The sequence below is a fragment of the Coregonus lavaretus genome (genome assembly GCF_964263955.1).
Source record: "Coregonus lavaretus genome assembly, contig: HAP1_SCAFFOLD_4593, whole genome shotgun sequence".
Taxonomy (NCBI): Eukaryota; Metazoa; Chordata; class Actinopteri; order Salmoniformes; family Salmonidae; genus Coregonus; species Coregonus lavaretus.
In genome coordinates, this window is record NW_028159979.1 from 1 (window position 1) to 12198 (window position 12198).

The 12198-nt window shown below is 42.6% G+C and overlaps 1 protein-coding gene and 1 pseudogene across 2 annotated transcripts; both read left to right on the forward strand.

Moving 5' to 3' along the window:
• Positions 1-246: 246 nt before the first annotated feature.
• Positions 247-2776, forward strand: LOC311122292 (claudin-15-like; annotated as a pseudogene). The gene is made up of 6 exons (XR_014615954.1): positions 247-296; positions 421-679; positions 1214-1378; positions 1652-1733; positions 1898-2005; positions 2146-2776. The product of XR_014615954.1 is annotated as a claudin-15-like (transcript).
• A 358-nt stretch (positions 2777-3134) lies between these two features.
• LOC311122291 (dnaJ homolog subfamily C member 3-like) lies at positions 3135-10655 on the forward strand. The gene is made up of 12 exons (XM_084196676.1): positions 3135-3639; positions 4088-4198; positions 4562-4686; positions 4885-4959; positions 5344-5487; positions 5880-6061; positions 6363-6482; positions 7227-7332; positions 7608-7728; positions 8024-8156; positions 8381-8529; positions 8759-10655. The coding sequence occupies exons 1-12, from the start codon at positions 3555-3557 to the stop codon at positions 8902-8904; spliced, it is 1497 nt and encodes a 498-aa protein (XP_084052802.1). The 5' UTR covers positions 3135-3554; the 3' UTR covers positions 8905-10655.
• The last annotated feature ends 1543 nt before the right edge of the window (positions 10656-12198 follow it).

Genomic DNA, 12198 nt, shown 5'->3' on the forward strand with positions numbered 1-12198 from the left:
AGAGAGAGGAGAGAGAGCAAGTGAGAGAGAGGAGAGAGAGAGAGAGAGAGAGAGAGAGAGAGAGAGAGAGAGAGAGAGAGCAAGTGAGAGAGAGAGAGAGAGAGAGAGAGAGAGAGAGAGAAAAGGAGAGTGTGTGAGTATGTGTGTGTGTACCTGTGTGTTAGGGGGTGGGAGAGAACACTGGTAGGCAATGATAAATCATTGAGCATATCTGTTGCTCTCAACAACCTTCTCATTGGCAACCTAACACAATCGTGTCCAAGAAGGGGAACAGACACTCAAAAGCATTTGCACCGGTGAACTATATGTTGTTGTTTTTAGCACAAATATCCTAACAAAATAAGTTCATCGAATCAAATCAAAGAGGATACAACCTAACGAAGGGAAATACCCTGTTTCTTTCTCTCTCTTTTTTTATAGCCTTCTTCTCTCTTTATTATCACCAAATACTTGAAAAAACAGAATGGATCCAATTGTGGAGGTCGTCGCCTTGCTGTGGGTTTATAGGATGGGTGATGGTGGGGATAGCTATACCCAACCGTTACTGGAAGGTTTCCACCAGTTGACGGGGAACGTCATCACTACTCCACCATCTATGAGAACCTATGGATGTCCTGTGCCACGGACTCTACAGGTGTCCACAACTGTCGTGAGTTCCCCTCTCTGCTCGCCCTGAATGGTATGGACATCCTAGAGAAATATAATATTTTCGATAGAAAAAATGATGTTAAGGAATAAATTGATTTATTGCCTGTGTTGATATTGTTTTGTTGTAATTAAACAAATATGTAAAGGCCCATATGCTACACTTTTTCTTAGAAATTGTTCATTTGTGTCTGAAAGGTCAAAAGGTTAAAATATGGTCATCCAATAATGACATTAATAAACAATACATTTAGGGTGAATCATTGGTTGAGATGAACCATTCAAATCAGACCTTTTTTTGCTACACAATTTAGTTCTCTACTAAATTACAAAACAGAAGGCAGGTTCCATTTCAATAGATCATATCCTTAAATATCAACATAATTATTGGCATACTATTGGCTATACAAATGTTGTAGAACTCAATATGTTTCTGTACAAATCACATTTGAAACACAATTTAATAATCATCGTATTTGTTATAACAGTATAAAAAACATGTTATAGGCCAACTAATCTTGTTTGTAAAAGTTACCATTTGTGTTTATTCATATGCTCTGTCCTGCAGGATATATCCAGGCGTCTCGAGCACTAATGATTGCTGCGATTATTTTCGGATCTATCGGGCTCCTTGCAACCCTGATCGGGATGCAGTGTTCTAAAGCAGCTGGAGATAACATGGTTCTAAAGGGTAGAATAGCTGGTGTTGGAGGTGTCCTATTCTTGCTTCAGGGTAAAGGATATTATCAAACTGTTTTCTATAACTGTTTCTAGTCATAACTGCCAACTCTTAATTATCTTGTGCACAATTCACTTAAATAATCTCTCTCTCTCTCTCTCTCTCTCTCTCTCTCTCTCTCTCTCTCTCTCTCTCTCTCTCTCTCTCTCTCTCTCTCTCTCTCTCTCTCTCTCTCTCTCTCTCTCTCTCTCTCTCTCTCACACACACACACACACACACACACACACACACACATACATACATACACACACTCTGTCTCTCTCTCAGGCCTGTGTACAATGATCTCAGTATCTTGGTACGCTTTCAACATCACCCAGGACTTCTTTGATCCATTCTATCCTGGGACAAAGTAAGTGAGAAGGAAATTACCACCCATTCCAATTACTGCAATTAGGCTACTGGCACACTGCTGCCCTCTGCTGTCTTTTAGACAGAAGAGCAGTCATCAAACCAACACGTAATAGCCTACTGTTTATGAACTTGATTAAATGTAGGACCTACTATGTTTTGCAGGTATGAGATTGGAGAGGGCCTCTACATTGGCTGGTGCTCTGCTATTCTTGCTATCGTTGGGGGGTCTTGTTTGACATGTGCCTGCAAACTGGGCACGTCTGAGAAACAGTGAGTTCAGTGGATACTGTGTGCGTCTGTGTGTGTCTGTGTGTGTTTCAATCCTTAATGCATGTGTGTTGGCGATTGGTGGTTTTATTTTATCTATGTGTGTCCTCCTCACCCACTCTTCCTCTCGTCCTCTTCCTCAGACCTTATCCCTACCAGCCCAGGGGCACAGTGTTCTCTGGCATTGCACCATCGCAGAGTCAGGCTGCCACTTCCTATGGCCGGAACGCCTACGTTTGACCACCTTTATCCACCATGTCCAATGCCTACAAACTAGACTCACTGTTGATCGCACAGTTGTTGAAGATGTGTAAACGATATCTATAGTGCTGAGGGAGATTAAATGTTATACTATGTAGGATTATGTATTTCATAATTGGATCAATCATCTCATATTGAAGACGTTATGTCTGTTAGTTTTGTTGTGGTGCACTGTGAAAACATGTCGCCTGTAAAATAATGTACAATAGCTGAGATGTCTAATGACTGAAACATGAATTATATGTCAATTTCAAAAATCTTATTTTCATAATTATATGGGCTCATGTTAGCATGGCATTTTGACAATCAGTTTTCTTCTTTAGAAAAGGGATGATTTGATGAAACGTCTAGATCTAGGGGAATATCCAAACCAGCAGATTAAGACAGTTGATTCTCAAGTATTGATATCTATTTCTGTTATCGAGGTGTTTTGTATTGTTTGTACAGTTTTATAATGTCTGAGATGGGAGTCGCGGTCCTATGCCATTATGAATGTTTGTTTTTGTTTTTTGTTTTTCACCCAATAAAAGTATTACTTAAATACTAAAATGCCTATTTGGTTTGTATCTAGTAACCTAACGTAGCAGGCGTAACGGTTTCTAGTGAGGAATGAACATGATCAACCATATGCTTATTATTATCACAGACAATATACATATGGTAGGCCCACAGATAGAACACTGAAGGGCTAAGCCTATCAATTAGATTCCTTTATGATGATTATGGTATGTCCACTGCCTGTACAGTGACGGCGTTCAGTGCCATACATGGACATGGGAGTGTTGTCTACGAGCTAAAATAGTTCATCCAATGAGACCGCCCCACGTTGGTAGGCAACAAGGATGTGTGCTGCTAGGACTGGCCACTCGCCGCACAGAAATGTAGGACATTTGAATCCATGAAGGAGGGGGTAAAAACGGGACCGGGAGAAGTTTCACTTTACCAAGCACCTATGTTGACAGCTGCCGAAGTTATTCAATGTCATGCCACGTAGAGACAACTATAATAATTTCTTAGATCCATGCGATATTTCTGCTCAAACCTGGGTGTCTAAACAACGTTGTCCTACGCGATTAAATTATAGGAACCTTCCAGTGGCTGTCCACGGTGTCACTCGGAACTATTTCTTAACCGGACAATAAATACATATAGCCTCAAAGGTTCAGGGGGGAAAACGATGAAGACGTAATGAAGAAAATGACCGTTTAAATGATATCGTACGTAGTTTGCAATTCAATTCTATCAGAGACGTGAAATATACAACTCCAGGGGAAGTGTGAAGTATATAAGTATGGAGTCGGGCCGACGGAAAGGTCTCAGCGGGGTCCTGTCTTCCTTGTCACTGCTCTGTGTCATTCTGGACCTCCAATTGGACGGTAAGACCAGACAGACAGATAGATAGATAGCAAGCAAGCAATACAGCAGTGTGTTTTTGCCCGAATAGTTCAGTCTGCATAGAGTTGTTGATAAAAAAAAGACCGATAACTACGTATTAGGTTATTTCCTTAGCTAGGTATGCTACGACCGATTGTACAGGATAATCAGGTGGTTTGCTGTGCCCCTACTTGATAACTACTGTAGGCTAGCTAGCTAGGCTAGCCAAACCCTATGGCTATTGGTTTACCTTTTTTTATATACTCCCTTTACAAACAAATCCTATGATTTAAATCTAGAGGGAGGAATGTCTACAGTTAAAATGGCACAGCATTCATGAACATAGCTACACTGTCTCTGTTTCCTTCATTTAGGTCAGTTCCTATGTGGTTATGTGAGCTATTGCCTATGGGGGCTTCCAAGAGGCTCACACTAAGTGTTTTGTTTCAGGTGTCTTGGGGGCAACTCATGTGGAGATTGAGCAGCACTTGGAGATGGGCCGTAAACTGTTGGCTGCCGGTCAACTGGCGGAGGCCCTGTCCCACTACCACTCCGCAGTGGGTAAGGTTACCAACCAGACACACACATCATTATATCTCCATCATCTCTGCCCATGTAGCCTGTTTGTTTGTCTCCCTGCCTCTGTCTATATCCCTCCGTCTGTACTCCGTTTGTAATAAGTCAAGCGGCTTCCACATAACAAAGTCCCTTCAAGTGATGGATTATTTTACAGACTTTGTCACACATCATTTCAGATCTCTCTTTCTCTATCTCCCTTATTCTTTTGGGTCAACACATTGAGTCAACTACACATTTTCAGTCAAATGTGTCCATGTACGCCTAATAAATAATAGCCACATGAAAGTAGAAATCAAATGTGTTCTCATACTTATCTACTGTATTTTACCCTATCCCTTCCCTCAGAGGGCGACTCTAAGAACTACCTGACCTACTACAAGCGGGCAGCTGTGTTCCTGGCTATGGGAAAGTCCAAGTCTGCCCTGCCGGACCTGACCAGAGCCATCCAGCTCAAACCTGACTTCCTCGCTGTGAGTGAACACAGACAGTTGTCAACAACATAATCTCTGTTATCATGATAAATTACGGGTATGAACAACAATTTTGTGAAATTGTTTTTAACTCTTTGTTTCTTAATCTGGCTATCTGTATCTTTCTCCCCCTTTCTCTATCTCCCTCCCTCTCTCCTCCACATCCCCTCTTCCCTCTCTCTGCCTCCATGTTTCCAGGCCAGACTGCAGAGAGGGAATATCCTCTTGAAGCAGGGTAACACCCAGGAGGCCCGTGAGGACTTTGAGGCTGTGGTAAGTCTAGATTCATAAAAATATAACTACTATTCTACTACTACCATACTATTAATTATATTTCTATGTCTAGATGCACCTTATCCGTCTGTCAACCAAAATCTCACTGCTATATTTTCCGAATGCCCATACCATCATCGCATCCTATCACAGTCTCATATTGCCATTTTATCTCATTCATTATCCTTTTGTTATTGCAATTATATGATGTGGGCGAGGTTAAGGGAATCTGAAAGATACACTATTTGAATTGTTGTGTGCTATTATGTATTTATAGACCTGATATGAGTGCTCTATTATATATTTATTACAAGCTTATAATTGCTATGTCGCACAGTTTCTTCAGAAACGTTAACTTTTTAATTTCAATTTTCTCCTCCTCAGCTGCAGCGCTCCCCTGACCAGGATGAGGCGCGGGACCAGCTGATGAGGGCCAACGAGCTGGATGAGCTGCAGGAGGAGGCCCACGCGGCCCACCACCGAGGAGACTACAGCACCACTATCACTGTGCTGGACCGTGTCGTAGAGGTAGGGAGTAGCACCACCACAGGGCCTAGTCATTGGGCCTGGTCATGAAGGTAGGGAGGAGCTCCACCACAGGGCCTAGTCATTGGGCCTGGTCATGAAGGTAGGGAGTAGCTCCACCACAGGGCCTAGCCTGGTCATGAAGGTAGGGAGCAGCTCCACCACAGGGCCTAGTCATTGGGCCTGGTCATGAAGGTAGGGCTTAGCTCTGCTACAGGGCCTAATCATTGAGAACTCTATTTCACCTAGCCTCTTAAACTTGATCCTCAAAACCTTCATCAAACTGTGGTGCACAATACTTCAACAGTCTTGGTATCAAATCATAAATGCACAAAAAGGACAAATGCACACCACTGACCTCTTCCTCCCTACCTCTCACCCTTCTCTCTTTCTAGCTCTCCCCCTGGGACCCTGAGTCTCGGGAGCTCCGGGCTGAATGTTACATTCGTCTGGGAGACCCTCGGAAGGCCATCCAGGACCTGACCCCCACCACCCGGCTGAGGAACGACAACCGCGCTGCCTTCCTCAAGCTCAGCACCCTGCACTATAGCCTGGGGGAGCACCAGGAGTCACTAGGGTACACTCACTAATACACTTTACATGTATTAGTATTAGGGCGGAGTGATTTAAACAAACAACCACCCACATTTACCAAGCAAATACATGTAAATTAAGAGGTTGTGAGCTTCAGAGCAACATTGGTTTGTGTTTTTGTATCTGTGGTTGATTTTGTGACACTTGAAGTTTGAGAGTTAGTAAAGAATGCTCACTCTCTTTCAAACATACTAAATACTATCTTTTTATTTATTTTACAGGCAAAAATCTCAAACCGCTTTACATTGTGTAAATCTCTATCTCTCTTTCCTCTCCCTTTGCAGTCACATCCGGGACTGTCTGAAGCTGGACCAGGACGACAAGGAGTGTTTCTCCCATTACAAACAAGTGAAGAAGCTCAGCAAGCAGCTGGACTCTGCCGAGGAGCACATCCAGGAGGAGAGGTCAGTACCACTGCATCTAGCTAGTATGGCAGTCTAGTCCCTGTCTGGGTTTCTCTTACTTATGTTTTCCTTCTAGGGATTGACATTAAAGAATGAAATGCACTTGCCCATCGGACAAATCGGGAGTATTTTTTGGTTGCCTGAAAATTATGATCACTGGCCCGAAAATGTAAATTAGCTATTTACACGCAGAGGTACCATATGTTGCCTGCCTTTCACCTACACATAGGGGATTTCTATGTATTTTGGAGAACATTGGAGAAGGTTCAACTTGCCCGACTACCATAAATGCCCTAAATTGTCTCTTTCACTTAAACAATGGGGAGGAACCAGAAAGATGCAGTATGTTTTAGGCTACTGGAATTCTTTGGTTGTTTTCACCTTTTTTTTAAATCACCTGCCTAATGGGGCAACCTCAGAGCAGGCTCAACTTGAGCGACTGCTCAGTTCATACACCCTAAGCAATAGGGCAACCCTTAAGGTCAATCCCTGCCTACCTATGTGGTCTTATATGGTATCCCATCCCTATGTGGGCAATGTTTCAATCCCTATGGGAGTTTTTTTTTTCTTCAGTTATTATGTTCCTCGACAGGTTTATATTTCAGGTTTCTTCTCAGGTTTCTTTGACAGTTTTATCACTTAACCTGTTTGTATCCACTTTGGTTGATTTTAGATAAGACTATTGTATGGTGGTTCTATTTAACTCTTGTCCTAAAATGAATATTATTGAATGTTTGTTTTCAGGTATCAGGAGGCCATAGATAAGTATGAGTCAGTGATGAGGACAGAGCCTAATGTACCCTACTACACCAATAAGGCCAAGGAGAGGATCTGCTTCTGCCTGGTCAAGGTGGGTCCCATCACATAGACACATTTAACCCATGGAGTGGACCATTTCTATGGCCATAGTCATGTATGTGTGTGTGTGTGTGTATGTATGTATATTAGCATGACCTATTCCTCTACTGAAGTCAAGTCAATTGGTAGTGTATCGAAATTCTCATAATTGCTTTTACAACTGCTGATTTCACATAACTTTAAAATGATATTACTAATTAAGTAATTACAAATAGAATGGGAACCAATGATAATGCTTATAAGCGTTGCTCCATTTGTCTCCACCAGAACAAGATGCCTGCTATGGCAATAGACATTTGTTCAGAGGCTCACCAGAGAGACCCACGCAACATCAACATCCTCCGAGACAGAGCTGAGGCCTTCATCCTTAACCAGGACTACGAGAAAGGTACTTTCACCATGGTATTACTGTAGCAAAGAGAATGATGACATGTAGTGATAAGACTTTGTGTCGCATTCGTTTCCCCTCCGTCAAGTACTCAAACACTGGCTTTCAAACCTACCACGTAAACAAACAGTGTTTGTAGACAGGAGCCAGTCCTAAAGCCGCCCTGATTACTGCACATCCAAATCCCAGTTGGATCATTGTACCCAGCTTTGTCAAGTATCCATTTTGTTATCTTTGTCTCTCTGCCTTTTTTTTCCTTATTCCCCTCTCCCTCTCCCTCCCTCTCTCTCTCTAGGGGTGGAGGACTACCAGGAAGCGAGGGAGTTTGACATGGAGAACAATGAGATCAGGGAAGGTCTGGAGCGAGCCCAGAAACTGCTCAAGCTCTCCCGGAAGAGGGACTATTACAAGATCCTGGGTGTCAATAGGTATGACTGACCTAGAGAAGGCAGCCCTGTTCAAATACTACTTCAAAGCATAATTCCTTCCTTCCTTGGCATAATCTACTGTCTATTTGTGATCTATAAGCGATTGGACAAGTTAATTATATTGAACATTCTCATAATCTGTGATCACCTCAAGGAAATGGGGATGTATTTGCTCCTTGTATTCAAACAAGCTTTTACCTTACCAACATGTTATTTTTCTCCAGGAGTGCCAACAAACAGGAAATAATCAAGGCGTACAGGAAGCTGGCCCAACAGTGGCATCCTGACAACTTCAGAGAAGAGTCGGAAAAGAAGGAGGCAGAGAAGAGGTTCATCGACATCGCCTCTGCTAAAGAGGTGCTCACCGACCCAGGTAATGTACTGTATATGTACCTGATCGTGTTGATCAAGCTGGTAGATAAGATCACTACTAACTAACCCCTCCCATACTGGAAAATCTATGACTGTATTTAGGAAGCTGTAAACTATTTGCAGTATGATGACATCCTGTCGGACCTAATTTCTGGAATGTACATTTGTGTTGAAAACATAGCTGGATACTTGTTGTGCATTACTCCTGTCTCCCTACCCCTAACCTTTAGAAATGCGCCAGAAGTTTGACTCCGGTGAGGACCCCCTGGACCCAGAGAGTCAGCAGGGAGGAGGCAGTCAGGGTGGCCAGGGATGGCCCTTCCACTTCAACCCCTTCGAGTCCGGCGGCAACTACCACTTCAAGTTCCACCATTAGTGAGGAGGAGACGAGAAACATGGGGGGGCTGACTGACGGAACCAGGAAGGACTTAAGATTGGAGGATTTTAGGCCTATGACAACCCGTGGCGTAACTGGTGGATGTACCCAGGGGTTGGATGTGGGGCATTGTGGGTAATGTAGTGAGACAATGGGGATGTGAATGACTGTAAAAGGCGTTGGACTACTACTGTACCGTGAGGGGTTGAGTTGTACAGAGTTAAACTTTCCTACCACAGATTCAACATGGATGAAATTAAGTGACAATGTTGTCGGCTGTTGACTCGAGCGTTGAAGACGCGCAAATAAAGTCCTGCATTGGTGCGCTGTTCAGTCCTCCCAACTTGGCCCAGGCTGTTGATCCTGTCATTGCATCCATCCATGTTCTTTTTCTTTGGGATGTCTGCTGCTGCTTTTACTTTTGCTTGGGATTTCTGCCGTTTTTCATCTATTAAACATAGCTCTGTTGGTTTTTGCTCGACTAGCATGGGTGCTGGACTGTTTCTCCATTTTATTTAAAGGCCCAGTGCAGTCAAAAATGTGATTTTCCTCTGCTTTATATATATTTTCACTCCCAGGATGGAAAAATATTGTGAAAATGATGGTAATGCCCCTTTAGTGTAAGCGCTCTTTGAAAAGTACGCCTGAAATTTCAGCCTGTTTTGGTGGGATGGAGTTTTGGCCTGCCTGGTGACATCATTAAATTGGTATATTAGTTAATAGACCAATACGAAAGTTCCAAACCTCTCTGCCAATAAAAGCTAGAACACTCCCAGACAGTCCTAGCAAAATTCTTGCTTGAGAAATTACTATTTTCTAAGAAACAATTTTAGTTTTTGGCCATTTTTAATTCAAAACAATTACAGTAAGGTACTTAATTGTTACCCAGAAATGATTTGGTATAGAGATAACAATTCTGCATTGGACCTTTAAATAATGCTTAGATAAGCTCAAGTCGGATAAAAGCAGATTCAGACTGGCACCGAAGCTACTCAGACCGATTTTATGTTCAGAAAAGCACAACGTTCAGAGCTTTCAGAATGTTTTAGAAGAGATCAATGTAGTTTTCTTCACTAAACAATGTCTTCTGTTTGTTATATTTCTATCTGCAAAGCTCTGAATGTTCTCCACTGAGTACACCCTTGATTTGACTTAATTGACACAACAGGTGTTATGAAAGAGTTGGTGACCTACTCCTTCCTGGTTGTGTACCCAATCAAAAGGGTGAGTGGATGAAGCATGTTTGTCTACTTCCTGAAAGAGCCTGTGTTCTCTCTCCTTTTTCATTGATTTCAAAGCGTCTTTGAAAACTTGCACTTTGTGTCTTTTATTTGCCGATCTTTTTAATAACTAATCCTCCAGATGTCCACTCCTCCTGATGTGTTCCCCAGCTCAAAGCAACTTAAGGGACTCCCTGCAACAACAAACAAATGATGACATGCATCATTTTAGTGTATCAAACAAATTATGGACTACAACCAAATTATGGATTGTCAATATCATCCTGTCAAGTCCGCTGTTAACATAATTTGAGTTCTAAGGATGCGGTATAGCTGTAACTGAAAGCTTTGAATGTCACCAACTGCTCAACTACGTGATCATTTTAATGTGACAACCTTGTTGAATTAACTGCCTGGTACAGGTTTGTTTCTAGGGGTTTTTGTCTTGGTTTTAGTTGCTACGGACAGTTTTAACGTTGCCAAACAGAAATAACTAAAATCCTCAAACTATTAAAATATGGAAACAAACAACCCTGTTCTCCGTGTGTTGGTTATTTATTTTACACTGTTATAAATCATGGTTCAGGTATAATTTGAGTACTATTTTGATGGCATACCATATCTAGCTCTTGTTTGAGTTGTCTTTGTTGTGCAAATATGAAAATCATTCTCCAGTAATCTGTGTTAGGTGGGTCTGTCTAGTTCCATAAATGTTCGTGTGTGCTTGAATTATTTGACACACCTATACACTGAGTATACCAAACATTAGGAACACCTTCCTAATATTGAGTTGCACCACCCCCTTTTGCCATCAGAACAGCTTCAATTCGTCGGGCGTCGTCAGGTGTCGAAAGCATTCCACAGTGATGCTGGCCCATGTTGACTCCAAAGCTTCCCACAGTTGTGTCAAGTTGGCTGGATGTCCTTTGGGTGGTAGACCATTGATACATACGGAAAACTGTTGAGCGTGAAAAACCCAGCAGCGTTGCAGTTCTTGACACACTCAAACCAGTGCACCTGGCACCTACTACCATACCCTGTTCAAAGGCACACATTTTTTTGTCTTGCCCATTCACCCTCAATAGCACACATACAGTCGTGGTCAAAAGTTTTGAGAATGACACAAGTATTGGTCTTCACAAAGTTTGCTGCTTCAGTGTTTTTAGATATTTTTGTCAGATGTTACTATGGTATACTGAAGTATAATTACAAGCATTCCATAAGTGTCAAAGGCTTTTATTGACAATTGCATTAAGTTTATGCAAAGAGTCAATATTTGCAGTGTTGACCCTTCTTTTTCAAGACCTCTGTAATCCGCCCTGGCATGCTGTCAATTAACTTCTGGGCCACATCCTGACTAATGGTTCTCAATGAGATTAAGGTCTGGGGAGTTTCCTGGCCATGGACCCAAAATGTCGATGTTTTGTTCCCCGAGCCACTTAGTTATCACTTTTGCCTTATGGCAAGGTGCTCCATCATGCTGAAAAAGGCATTGTTCGTCACCAAACTGTTCTTGGATGGTTGGGAGAAGTTGCTCTCGGAGGATGTGTTAGTACCATTCTTTACTCATGGCTGTGTTCTTAGGCAAAATTGTGAGTGAGCCCACTCCCTTGGCTGAGAAGCAACTCCACACATGAATGGTCTCAGGATGCTTTACTGTTGGCGCTCACCTTGTCTTCTTCAGACAAGCTTTTTTCTGGATGCCCCAAACAATCGGAAAGGGGATTCATCAGAGAAAATGACTTTACCCCAGTCCTCAGCAGTCCAATCCCTGTACCTTTTGCAGAATATCAGTCTGTCCCTGATGTTTTTCCTGGAGAGAAGTGGCTTCCTCGCTGCCCTTCTTGACACCAGGCCATCCTCCAAAAGTCTTCGCCTCACTGTGCGTGCAGATGCACTCACACCTGCCTGCTGCCATTCCTGAGCAAGCTCTGCACTGGTGGTGCCCCGATCCCACAGCTTAAATCAACTTTAGGAGACGGTCCTGGCGCTTGCTGGACTTTTTTGGTCGCCATGAAGCCTTCTTCACAACAATTGAACCTCTCTCCTTGAAGTTCTTGATGATCTGATAAAT

What these genes read in the sequence shown, in the direction of transcription:
- LOC311122291 (XM_084196676.1), top strand. Translation starts at nt 3,555, where the DNA reads ATGGAGTCGGGCCGACGGAAAGGTCTCAGCGGGGTCCTGTCTTCCTTG. An exon ending in CCACTACCACTCCGCAGTGG is followed by an intron (nt 4,199 to 4,561) that starts GTAAGGTTACCA and finishes CCCTTCCCTCAG; the next exon opens with AGGGCGACTCTAAGAACTAC. An exon ending in GAGCACCAGGAGTCACTAGG is followed by an intron (nt 6,062 to 6,362) that starts GTACACTCACTA and finishes CTCCCTTTGCAG; the next exon opens with TCACATCCGGGACTGTCTGA.